The 13,771-nt window shown below is 34.5% G+C and overlaps 1 protein-coding gene across 3 annotated transcripts in view; it reads left to right on the forward strand.

The window, feature by feature from the left end:
- Window positions 1-13,771, forward strand: part of LOC145668129 (atrial natriuretic peptide receptor 1) — a 2,711,550-nt gene that overhangs the window by 2,563,231 nt on the left and 134,548 nt on the right. For all 3 annotated transcript variants that reach the window (XM_081735691.1, XM_081735693.1, XM_081735692.1), the window contains one exon: window positions 7,237-7,411. In XM_081735691.1, coding sequence (XP_081591817.1) covers window positions 7,237-7,411 — 175 coding nt within the window. The remainder of the gene's footprint in view (window positions 1-7,236; window positions 7,412-13,771) is intronic.

Below are 13,771 nucleotides of genomic sequence, written 5' to 3' on the forward strand. Positions count from 1 at the left end.
TTGATATGTATAGAGTTGTTACAAACAATTTTCCTGATTAGAAACACTATTTATGACGCTCATAAACAGGGTATTTCAAAACAACACCGACAAAGTTTGGGAGCTGATCCCTGACACCAAGATAAGACAAAAAATATAGACCAACCTGGGTGCACAAATGCTTCCTTTCGGAGTTATAGGCTGCCGAAAACATGAAAAAATGAACTTCAAAGCTCACAGCTCCAAAACTATGGATATATAATTTGAAGTACTCACTAACTACCTCTGTAAAAGTTGTCGCGGAAGTACCGCAGGATTCTGAAACATGGATATTTGAATAGGGCATACCAGTTTCTGAGTGAAGTCTTCACCCGACTACGTAAGGTCCCGTAGTATTGGAGCTATGGATATTTAAAATTTATTTTTTCACGTTTTCGCCAACCGAAAGGAAGCATTTGTACACTCAGGTTGGTCTATACGTTTTGTCTTATTTTGGTGGCAAAAATCACCTCCCAAATGTTGTCTGTGTTGTTTTGAAACACCCTTTATATGGGCGTCCATATGGCGTGCAAGAGAGGTCCATCGACTCTATATCCCTGATACTTCAGAACTTTTCACCTAAAAACAAGCAGGCGCCGCAATACCTCAGTGGTAGAGTGTTCACCTCTGGCATGTAGGGTCGCTGATTCTACCCCAGCTCCCGCCAAGTGTTCTTTGTGATGAGCAAACACCGAGTGCTATTACAGCTCTGTATCCATTCCTTCCCAATGTAGAACAAGGTACAGTCACAATCCCGGAAACGTTTTTGAATAAATACATTCAACACACTTTTAAATATTTTATTCAACTTTTCTTCTACAAATTTATTTTCCTTTTGAATCTGCTTCGAGATTGAATTTAGCTGGATAACAAGATGACATTTCAGCTTTTGTAACAAACCACACTTTACACGCATATAAACAAATACTTGGATAGAGCTACTGTTTTATTTCACTTCTTCCTCTTCTTCTTTTCGTTTGTTTCCGTGCCACCAGATGACAGACAGAGAGAAGACATAACACTGTCATAAAGCAAATTGTCAAAGACTTCAAAGAAATGCAGTTGAGTTCACTATATTTGCATTTTTATAAACCAAGGAAATTTGGGTGAAAGCCAAACAATTTACAATGTGTATGTCTTTTTTTTCTTAAGAGTTCTCCCGTTTCTTCCCACTTTTATCATTATATCATTATCATCATCCATGTCTTCATCGCCATCCCATTTGTGTATAATAGTGGGACGTTAAACTAAAAAAGGAACACTGGAAGCAAGTGAGTTCCGTTTCACATTATGAAATTGCACTCGACTTCCAAACTATGTAAAATTCAATATTGGTAGAACAAGTAGTCTATTGTTTTAATACGGATAGGAGAGAAGAGGATACTTCTATCCAGCATCCTTCGTAGGAAGGCCGTGTCTGTGTCACATCTGTAACATCGTGTCTGTGCTGCCCGCAACACTGGACCCCGAACGTTAAAATAATACACTACAGTAGTAGTCATGCTGGGACCACTGGCCTGTGGTAAAATTGAGTCAATACCATCTTTTTTTTTTTTTTTTTTTTTTTTTGCTTTGTGGACGCAGTTAATCGATTTGATGTATTAGCTTATTAAGAGTGATCTAGTTATGAGAAACACCCTTAGGGCCTATGTTTGTGATATTTGTCAATAATTGTGTTTTGGATTGGGGTGAAAACTAGTGAAAGCAGGACACAAATGAACCAATAATATAATAACTGTTTCATATTCATACGAACAACTATTCCTGCTATTCAGTTGTGCAGCGCTTACTTCTGGTACGTGGAACCCCTGGTTTGATTCCCGGCTAAGTAAGTTTGTGGTAGACAACATTTTGTTCGTGGGGTTTTGTCGGGGTACTTCCGCTTCTTCCCACATTTTGTTCCACATATTCTTGCATTATCATTCACTTGTCTTAATCATCCGTCTTCCTTAGCCTAAAGAACATAATAGTGGGACGTTAAACTGAAATATTTCATTTCTAATTTCTTACTGTTCCATAATCCTAATTTATCTCACTTCACTGTTTTGTAAATTATTTAATTTCCGAAAATTTGTAAAACATTCGTTTATTACATATGGCCATTAAATTCCTCGTAAACTTGTACAAGAACTAATAAGTTTACATGAATATTTACTAAGTTCATTGTGCACCTCATCCTTTATTATATGTTATTTATTCATTTATGTCAATAGATATTTAAGCTCTAATTGGCTGGTTCCAGTGAATAACCGACTAAGTCAAGAAAAGTAAATTTTACAGGAGAGCACTTCAAAGGTAAATTTTACAATAGCTACATGGCTAATTTTGACATAACCAAATGCTGTAATTTCCTCAATTATATGAATTCGTTTTAGCCGCTTCTACACAATATAGAACTCACCAAAAGAAGCTTATACCTGTAAAATCTCAATTTTCAAAAAAAGAAAAAGAAAAAAGAAAAGAAAAGAAAAGAAAGAAAAGAAAAAAGAAAAGTAGACTTAGCCGGTTATTCACTGGAACCAGCCAATTACAGATTGCATATCACATTCAGAACTGACGCAATAGAGATGGAAAATTGTGCCAAAAAGTTTACTAACATTTAATTATATGACTAAAAAAAGGATATTCCCAAATAAGTTTTGTCAGAGTTGAGATCAGCTAAATTACTTTCTCGTAGGAGATAATTGAGAAAATAGTTGACATTGGCAAAACTATGTGAAATGGAAATAAACATTGAAAAATCGAAAGTCATGAGAATATCCCGTGGAAACGAGCCCTTACGGGTCAGAACGGAACAAAGAGTACTTGAAGAGGTCGATCATTTCAAATATCTCGGAACTATTTTGACGAAAGACGTATACTGCATCAAAGAGATCAGGTCGAGAATTGCCATAGTCAAAGAAGCATTCAACAAGAAAAGGTCACTCTAAACTACCAGCCTTAATATTGGACTAAGGAAGAAATTGGTCAAATGCTATATATGGAGTATTGGACTTTATAGTTCAGAGACTTGGACATTATGGAAGTTAGAAAAGAAATAATTAGAGAGCTTCGAAATGTGGTGTTGAAAGGAGACGGAGAAGATAATTGGACAGAAAGAGTAAGAAACGAAAATGTTTTAAAACGGATAGGAGAGAAGAGAACGCTTCCAGCCACGATCCTTCGTTGAAAGGCCAATTGGGTTGGACACATCTTGCGAAGAAATTGTCTTCTTCATACCGCCATAAAAGGAAAGATGGAAGGAAAACAAGGAGTAAGGAGAAGAATAACACAAGTGATCGATGATTTGAAAAATAGAAGCAAATATTGGAAGTTAAAAGAGAAAGCTAAAGATCGAGAAACGTGTAAGAAACATTTCCAGGCTCAAGACTAAAATCAAGAAAAAGGAAAAACACTTTCATTAATCCCAGGACCTGGCTAAAGGAAGAATACTTACTACTACTACTGCTACTACTACTACTGCTACTACTACTACTACTACACTACAACTACTACTACTACTACTACTACTACTACTACTACTACTAATAATAATAATAATAATAATAATAATAATAATAATAATAATAGAAATAAATAGAATTTTAAAAAATCATGAGAAGCATTTATGAGGTAGTACAATATTATTTCCAGAACTTTAGCTTCATAAATGTAGTGCGCCCTTCAATAAAACAAAGGCGCCTAGTATCAAAATCCGCCTTTCGAATAATGTAGCAAAACGTGCAGTGAAGCTCCATATACACGCGTACAAAGTCCCATATTTGAACTAGTATTTTTTAGTATGAAATATTAAGCTTTTAAACAAATTAAATTCCTTTAGATCAAATATATAACAAGCGATATATAACTCAATTTCGGTAAAAAAAAAAAAAAAATGGATTTTGCGGCTTTTGATACTAGGCGCTTCAAATACATAAAACACTCTCTCAATCAAAAAGTGTACACTCATGTCCAAAATGATTGTCGCATATTTATAACTGACTTCTTGTAAGAATATAATTTGATAATGATCTTGCAGGATACTTTTAATACTGATACTATGAGTATAATCCAGAAATATATATTTCTTGTAAATTTCATAGGAAAAGAATTATAAATATGAAAATTAGAATGAATAAAACACAATTTTACTAAATTGATAAGAAAATTTTATTTTCGTTTTATTGTTCTTATTTACTGCTCTTTTGACATGGAATTTGCCACATACATGTCTTTGCCGATTATACATCTACTAACATTATAAGAAATACCAGGCGAATTCGTTATCAAATTATATTCCTACAACAACATATTTATAGACATGCGATAATAATTTTGGACATGAGTGTACATGTGATTTCGTTTAGAGTTTTAGCCGTTTTTAATATAGTCTTAAAAAAGGAAGTAATTTTACTGGTAAGATAAATTTACAAAAAAGCTGTAAAATTAATAGATCTATTATAATTTCGTTGATTATATGACAGGATCGCATTGTATTACAACATGGTAGCTTAACTGCTATAAAACCGAGTGTAATGAATTACTGGTATTATTTAGACGACGTCATTTGTAGAAAAGTGTTACTATTACGCTTTTATGGAGATTTGTTTCCTCTATGTATAGATACCATTCAATATTCAGTTTATCGCTACAAAGCATGATCTAACGACCCAACCGTATTAAACCGTATTAAAAGGTCTCGAGCCTGACAAACAGAGGAATATCAGTGTAAGCAAGTTGTGTCAATGCAATTTAAAATACAGCGAATATGAGATTTACATATGTCCACGCGTATTATCAACTTTAAAAAGGTGTATTTATTTTTGTGTTGTCCCAGTATGAAAGACTTTCACGTTTTCAACATAAAAAAAAAGTATTGTTTATCGACAAGAGCCATAGTTTTAGGAATCATTTTCATGGAATTTTATCTGTATTATATATATATATATATATATATATATATATATATATATATATATATATATATATATATATATATATATATATATATATAAATGTTTATATTTACTTATTTATTTTTGTTTTTCTGGTGGTATGAAATGCAACGTTTTTGTTTTTCTTTTTTCTTTTTTTTTAAAAAAATACAATTTCTCTAGCCAATTGTCATTTTTGTATTTATTAAATAAACTTTTTAGTTTAAATCGATTCGGAAAGTGGAACATATGCAGTTCAAAGAATAGCAACATTTGATAATTCCCTTCACCTATTTAAATCTTGACATTCTCAGCCAAACAGAACGCGTTGAATAACATATTCATCGTGAATATCTGCACTTTGCTTATTAGAATAAAAGTACTGATTATGTTATTACTAAATTGTTAGATTTTATTATTAATCTTTTATCACCAATTAATTATCCATAGCGGAGCATGTTACATGTACTAGTATACCAAAAGTATACCAACTGAAAAACGAACCCAAGTCGGGGGGCATGGGGCTCAGTAGCAGGGCGCTTAACTCTGGTGCGTTGGGTCCCTGGTTCAATTCCCGGCAAGTTAAGTTTGCTGTGGACAACATCGTATGCGTGGGTTTTCTCGGGATTCTCCTGTTTCTTCCCACATTCTCATTCCACCAATTCTTCCATCATCATTTTCTTGCTTCATACATCTCCCTTACTCGGACGTTATTCCAAACCCGAGTCTAATGCATGATACAGTATAAGACCGCTACTCATTGTGCCGGGACATCATTTAGAACGTTAACATATTCGAGAAAACCTGACATCATTTTTTCTTCAGATACATTTAATTCGTAACCATACGTTAAAACTCAAAGCTAAGATCCACCTAGATCGTGGAATTTTACTCAATAACTTCAAGAGAGTGAAGAATATCAAAAATGTAAGAAGAGAGCCAGTCAATATCTACAAAATGCTTTCAAATAAACTAATAAACATTTTAAAACCTTTTCTTAGAGACCGGAAATTTGGGTGCACAGAATATGACGCCATAATTATTGGGCAGCCGAATTTACACACTATTCAAAAAGTCATGAAAACAATTGTTAGTTCATAAGCGAGCCGCAAAAACATGCTGTCAATTAATGATCGCGGGGTAATTTACCAAATGTGTCGTATTGTGCATTTATTCATCATTCTTGACTGAAATGCACTGTTGATAGTTTTTCGCAATTAGATAAGCAAAATATTTCAGTTTGGACCCGTAAAGAAGAATTACTCATAATTGTGTGCTCCTAACGATGCACTTTTGCACAATCGTGCTCAACAACACACTGCCTCCCGTCACTTTGCATCTCAGCCTTTTTTATTATTATTATTATTATTGTTTATTTTATCATGTACGGAGGTGGTGACACCGTACGCGTGACTTCAGTCCATCTATTGGGTGCGTTATAAGAAACCATTTCTCACCAGAAATAAATCGATTCAATATAGAGGTTTCACTGTATATAGAAGCTTAATGGGATTATATCCAGTCGATTTTTCAAAGTATACTTACCCTATGAGAAGCCACGTCACTAGCATCGTTTGTAATTATATCGGACCATCCACGTTATGTACTATCGCCCGAAGTCCCAATATCCAGCAGATGTCATTTTAACAGTCCAAATGGGCATAACACCATTGAGGTCGTTTCTGGACTTTTGATAGGAATCAAGAAACGGAAAAATACCGATTTCTGTTTCCTGCTTCATGTCATAATAAAACTGGAAGACGGGTGGACACTTTGCCCATGTAGCTCCACACATTGTTCTTTTTGGCCCAGCGTTAATGATTGTCTTTCCAGTAGATTTTGATCATGATGGATTTCTGGAAGTAAGCACCATTCGTCTTCAGGTTTCTGTCTCCTTACGGGTCTCCAGTTTCTCCTCGTAACTGTATTCGGTGACAATCACGATTCCCTGAGGGAACAAACTCCGCATGGCGGTAAAACTTGGATGTTCCTTTCCAGAGGTGCAGTGGCGGATCTAAAAGGTAAAAACTGGGGGGGCAGCTAGTACCGATAGCTATGTTTATTCGTGTTTATTATTATTATTATTATTATTATTATTATTATTATTATTATTATTATTATTATTATTATTATTATTATTATTATTATTATTATTATAGTAAGTTTCAGACTATGGAATTACATTCTGAAGTTTGTTCTAATTTCTTTCTTTACTTTTTGTATGTGCCTCTATTGTCTTTGACCCGTGTTTTCCATCAAACTTATTCTCCTATGATGCAATCAATTTTTTTGTCTTTTGTTGCAGGTAGAGACGATAGGCGATGCCTATATGGTTGTTTCAGGACTACCTGTTCGCAACGGCAATCTCCACGCAAGAGAGATAGCTAGAATGTCGCTGGCGTTATTATCAGCAGTATTGAAGTTCACCATTCCACATCGGCCGAAAGAGCAACTCAAACTCCGCATTGGGATGCACACAGGTAACTACATGTTTGTATAACAATGTCCACTAAATTGACAATATAAATCATTCTCACCTGTCAGTAACATTTGTGGCTGAAGTGTAAGTCTATTTTAATTAGGAGGAAACTATGAGTAGTCGTAAAAAAAATCGCCCTTCATTAAATTTTTATTTTTTCTGTGAAACATTGACCATTACTTGATACTTAAAATGTATTTATTATATTTTTGTTCTGTGTAATGATTTAGAAATTCGATTGTGCATAGCTCCGGAACCCAAAGCCCACACAATGTTATACTTCATACGTTAATAAACACACCATGCCAAATTTGATCCCGATCTAATGAGTTCGATCTATTGTCCTATTAACCATTAACTCATGGTTACTGAAATTGCAGGGAATGCTTAATACTTTGCGTTGCATAGCTCAAGTAACTCAAGCCATCATTATGTTCACGTAATGATGTATGTAAAACCATCTCAACTCACTGAGACACTTTATTTTCATAGGCATATTTAGGTTTTATTGTATTACTAGTAGAAATGTCAATTTTTCGTAGGGAGAAAATAAGGAAGTTTTTGTACTTTACCCCTTTTGGATATTCATAGGGGATGAATTTGTCGTTTAAAGACATTGGTAGTGTCATTACTCTTCTCTGCGACTCTGAAAACTAAGGACTGGACAACATTATCGATCGATTTCGATATTCTTTTATATATAACCCCTTTCCACTTCCCCATCCGATGGTGGATAAATTTGGATATAAACGGTATCGAGACTGTTTCTATTTGCTTCAGCAAGCCCGAAAACTATGGGTTGGATACTAAGATAGGTCATTTCCGATTATTTTTACATGTTTCCCTTCACATTTTCTGCCTCCTTGCTGAAGAATTTACTAAAAAAATGACTATGTTGGGCTATGGTCCAGTCATATACCATCATCAAAATCAGTGCAGCAATCTACGAGAAGTTAGCTGTCAAACTGTTTTTTTTTTTTTTTTTTTTTTTTTTTTTTTTTTTTTTTTTTTTTTGACAGGTCACCACCTGCCTTTTGCTGAAAATGTGCTATAAAGTTACATTAGGTAAGCGTTCATTCATGTACCATCTAATTGGTGCAGCAGCCTAGGAGAAATCAAAGGTCAAATATCTTAGATTCATTTGTATTTATATAGGTTAATTAGGATCTCCGAAAAACCCTTATCGGAGTCTCCAGTTTTCCGTATAGGAAATATATTAATTTGACATGTGCAAGTAAATATATATGTAACAATTTAAGAATGGCATGTATACAGGAGATATCCAAACTTACGAACCCGGGTCCCATCGGCTTCAGGTGCAATGGTTAAGCACAAATACGTGTGAAGATGAACGCTATAAGTGAATAGTGATCCAGTGGCTGATTCCGAGAGAGCGCGAGCCCCATTGAAGTTAGTGAGCGCAAGCACAAGCCAGTTCCAACATCATTGAAGATAGCGAGCGCGAGCTCAATATGGTAAAACCAAGTGTGAACCTACAAGATGGCGCGAAATGGAGCAAGTGTGAACCTCATTGACAACAGCGAGGATGATTGTGAGCTAACTTAAGTCTCATTGAGACTAGCAAGCACAACGTCCTTTAAGAATAATGAACTAAACCCGCACCAAGATAGGTATCTGTACGTAATGAGCGAAAATGACCGAGAACAGACTCTACATTTTTTTAAGTTCTAAGCTCCTTTTGAACGAGGGTAGAGGGAAATATAAATCTCGCTCCCACCAGATATTGAGTTCGAACAATTCGGTTTATAAAGTAGACTTCTTAACGACTACGCGATCGTGACTTTCAACTTTAATAGTATTAAAATGAATACTGAAAAATCGAAATGTGTCATACAATCTCTTACTAATTTTCAAAACTAGCAGCATTCTTACTGCCTACTGAAAAATGTCTTAAGATCTCTAGTTTCTAGCTTGAAATTCAAATACAATACACATATACTAACTCTTATTTGTAGAATTGTTCACGAGATGCGAAGACATTTTCAAATTCTATACGAGACGAGAATAGAAATTAAGAATTTCACAAGTCTCGTGGGTAACACTAGTTCCCCAAGCTTTAGACATCAAACCCTATTTTAATATTATATGATTTGTAGTGTAACAAGTATTAATTTGGTAAAGTTATTGTACGAACACAATGAAGACAATTTAATAGACTAACATTTAAAGATACGAAAGTCATTTACACAATATACTCCAATAATAATTAATGTGGTTAGATGTTGTTATATCACACCCTTCATTGACGACTCGTGAGGCGGATAAGTTCTACATGAAATTAAGGGGAAAATCAGGTCCTAAATTTTATACTTAATTTTACAAAACGAAATGAGATGAGAAAAGGTTTCTCAGAATCGAGACAAAATTTCTACAAAATTTACGACTCGAGACGAGAAAACCTTATTTCTCGTCTTTTCTCGTTTCCTCTGGTCGGCAACACTACTTAATTCTGCCACAATTACTCTGTAACTTCTTCACTAATTTATCTACTTGGTGCCACAACACACATCTCACCATGCATGTACGCTGACTATGTGGGTGCTCCGGGGTTCCAGCACCCACAAAAGTAATCTTGTGGATGCGCCGCACCCACAAGATTTTTATTTTGATAGAAACAAAGTATAATAAATATTTCTCACTTGCCATTATCAAAAAAAAAAAAAAAAAAAGGGAATTAAAACATTGAGATGGAAGTTAAAATGTCTAAGTTCTAAACCAGTGGTGTCCAATTATAATGAGCCTGAGGGCCATAACCGTCTTTGCTAGCAAGGTGGAGGGCCGCAGCTAATAATAATAATAATAATAATAATAATAATAATAATAATAATAATAATTATTATTATTATTATTATTATTATTATTATTATTATTATTATTATTATATTATTATTATTATTATTATTATTATTATTATTATTATTATTATTATTATTATTATTATTATTATTATACAAAAGAAAAATATAAAAATGTATTTGAACTATTACATTCAATGTGATAAATGAGGGTGACTAGGAGAGTTTACAAGAGCTGGGATTGTTGCGAGCCGCAGAAGATGTAAAAGAGAAGAATCTCCAAGGCAGCTTCTGAAGCGATTCTTTACAATTTTCATGATTGATTGGTTTGGTTTGGTTAATTGAAGTCGTTCCTTTCAGCAACGATGCCTTGCCTATAGCTACATTACCGATTCCAGTGTTGCCTTGGATGTCCGGACCTTTTTGTTGTACAGAAGCGCTAAATGGATGCCTTATTTCGAAAGAAGAGTAGAAACATTAAAAGAATGAACATAAATGAAAATATTATCAGTAATAACAATCGTATGTCGTGAGAGCTTTGTGGGCCGCAGAAAATGGTTTGGCGGGCCGCCACTTGGACAGCTCTGTTCTAAACCATAATTGTTTGTTTCAAATGTGTTTGTTCAAAGACAACCAAACAATACACTCCCCCCTCCCCCCGTCCCTGCCTGTCTCTGACCTAGTCAAAGGCAGTTTCCACATTTAAAAAATGGAACTATATTGTGAATAGAATCGAGTACACTCCTTTATGACAGTGTTCATAAAAGATTTTAACTAAAAGAAAATCAATCAAAAAACATACAAAAAATAAATCAAAAAGTCGGCGCAATTGCATCCATGTATAATTGAATGTATTTAATGCAAAAGAAGTTAAATTGGCAAGAAGTGATTGGTTCTTATAAGGTTATCTTGTTTGCAGCCATCTCTGTATAAATACTAGCAAATCTGATTAGATTATAAGAGTGGTGAAGTGCTCCCACTCTTCTAAGTGGTCTTCTTCTAGATCCAACATCTACCTCAATATAACATTACACAAAACTACCACTTCAAGCCACTTCAACTTACAGGCACCCCATATACTATAAATCGAGCAACAAACAGAACCATTATTCATTCTCTTTGTCTATAAAGGTACTTGTAACTGCCATGAACACGTACCAACCATCATATTAATGTAATATAAGCTTGACATTCTGACATCTACAAACACACGATTGCCCATCAAGTTTATATTATGAGCATACTATGAGAGCAATGGACCACTTTGTCGGAAAAGGAAGAAAGAAACTGATACATAAGCATTACATTTGGAAAACAATCAATTATCCTTAAAAAATAAAAGTATATACATTCAAATACAATAGAATCGGTATTTTATTTGGTTAGAAAGTCGTGAGTCATGGGTCACTGTCGGTATTAGATCATAGGTCACATTTCTGTTGCCTAACTAGATGTACACTCGAACAAGTGGGTTTCAATAAACAATTATTGTCTTTTTGTAAGTAGTTCATTGATATTTCTCGCAACCTGTGATTTTAAGTTCTATTATATTTTATTTATCAACTATATTTTGTTTGTAATTGCACATAGAAAAATCCGTTATCCGAACAGTGGTATATTGTGACAAATATACGGAAATCCTTATGTTTACTACGGACATCAGTACGCAGCATACGTTATACCCTATACTACATATGTACTGTGCTTTTTCCGCTTAGATATTACATCATGCCGCTGCAGGACGTTTGATATCTAACAGTATTCCGTATATTACATACGTATAGGTATGTTACGTATGTCAGCTATATGTTATATACGTGAAATCCTGACCACCTATATATAGTTCTTTCGTTTGCAGGGAAACTGTGTTTATTCAGAACACTTATACGGAGAGTAATATAAAACTGTTTTCAATTACACGTTTCTTGCAGGATGTTACATAGGGTTGTACGGTAAGTCCAAAATTTACAGGATTTACGCATGTCACCTACGTTTTTACGTACGCTATATACGGTTGTTTTCAGTATAAACGTGTAGGAAACCATACAGATCAATAAATCATTTTTTTAATGCGTTGTATATAATTGTAAACAAAATAACATATTGAAAGTTGAAATAACTATGTAGAAGAAATTATTATGAGATACATTTTTAAAAAAATCTTGTAATTTTAACAGCCATATAGAACAATTATCTTCACCATATTATTTTTACTACTTTTATTATCCTATATATAGAGAGAGAGTGCATTATCTATCTTATATATATATATATATATATATATATATATATATATATATATATATATATATATATATATATATATATATATATATAGAGAGAGAGAGAGAGAGAGAGAGAGAGAGAGAGAGAGAGAAAGTCCACAGTATTTGAATTATTTAAATCCAGAAATATAGTAAGTTAAACGAAGTTGAAAACGAATGAATAAAATAACAGAAGACGAGGGGGGAAAAGCTAGTTTAAAATTTAATTGGTAATTATATAAATTTTCCCGACTTATTCAGTGAACTAAAAACCCAATCAATACTTGAATTGCTACAGGCAGTGATCTGGAAGTTCTAGCTAGATTTTTATCTTCTTTTTTTTTTTTTTTTAAATCGTAAATGTCTGTGTAAGTTCCATTGGGTCGTGGGTAAAAAATATATATATATATAACTACTATTATCTCTAATTACAGAAAATTTTTGCATTGTCGCTGAAAAGACGATTGAAAAGCTTTAGTTCTTCTGTCCGACCTCAGCTTCTATATATAATATACAGTAAAACCTGTGTTGAACGGATCCTTTATTAAACGGAAACTTGGGTTAAACGGAAATATTTTACGGTTCCCTGAATTTATTGGCAAAAATTGTGTTAAATTTCCTTTGTTGATTAAAAACTGTATTGTGCGGACAACGGAAATCAAAGTAATCATCTTCATCTAAAATTTCAAGTTTTGGAGTGCAACATTTAGAAAGTTTTTGGACATCCTATGAGAACTTAGCAAAACAATTAGTGATGTGCAAACCGAAAGATACGGCTGATATACTGATGGTGATCAGAAAAATGGAAACACCTGTAGTTGGCAACACGTCAGATGTATGGGTTGGCAGTGGTGTCGTGGCGCCCGCAGTGCCGGACCGCTGGTGGTGGTGTGTTAGGTCGGTCTCCTTACTACGTCAGGCGCAGTGGAAAAGCAGTGTTCAGTGGCTGCAGAAGACGGAGGTAGTGTAAAATGGGAGACCCCTCAGATTTTCAAAGAGGGCAAATTGTTGGTGCGCGGTTATGTGGAGTAAATGTGACGGCAGTGGCTACTGTGGTAGGTGTGTCGCGTGGGACAGTGTTGAAGATGATGACGGCCTACACAACACACGGGAAAACCACATCGGGGAAGCGGAACAGTGGGCGGAAGAAAATGATGAGTGACAGGTCACGCCGGGTATTAAAGCGCATTGTCACGCAGAACCGTCGTGTCACTGCGGAGCAAGTGACGTAAGAACTCAATCAGCACCTCCCCACCCTGTTTCGACAATCACAGTCCGCCG

The sequence above is a fragment of the Thermobia domestica genome, chromosome 13 (assembly GCF_964235325.1).
Source record: "Thermobia domestica chromosome 13, izTheDome1.hap1.1, whole genome shotgun sequence".
Taxonomy (NCBI): domain Eukaryota; kingdom Metazoa; phylum Arthropoda; class Insecta; order Zygentoma; family Lepismatidae; genus Thermobia; species Thermobia domestica.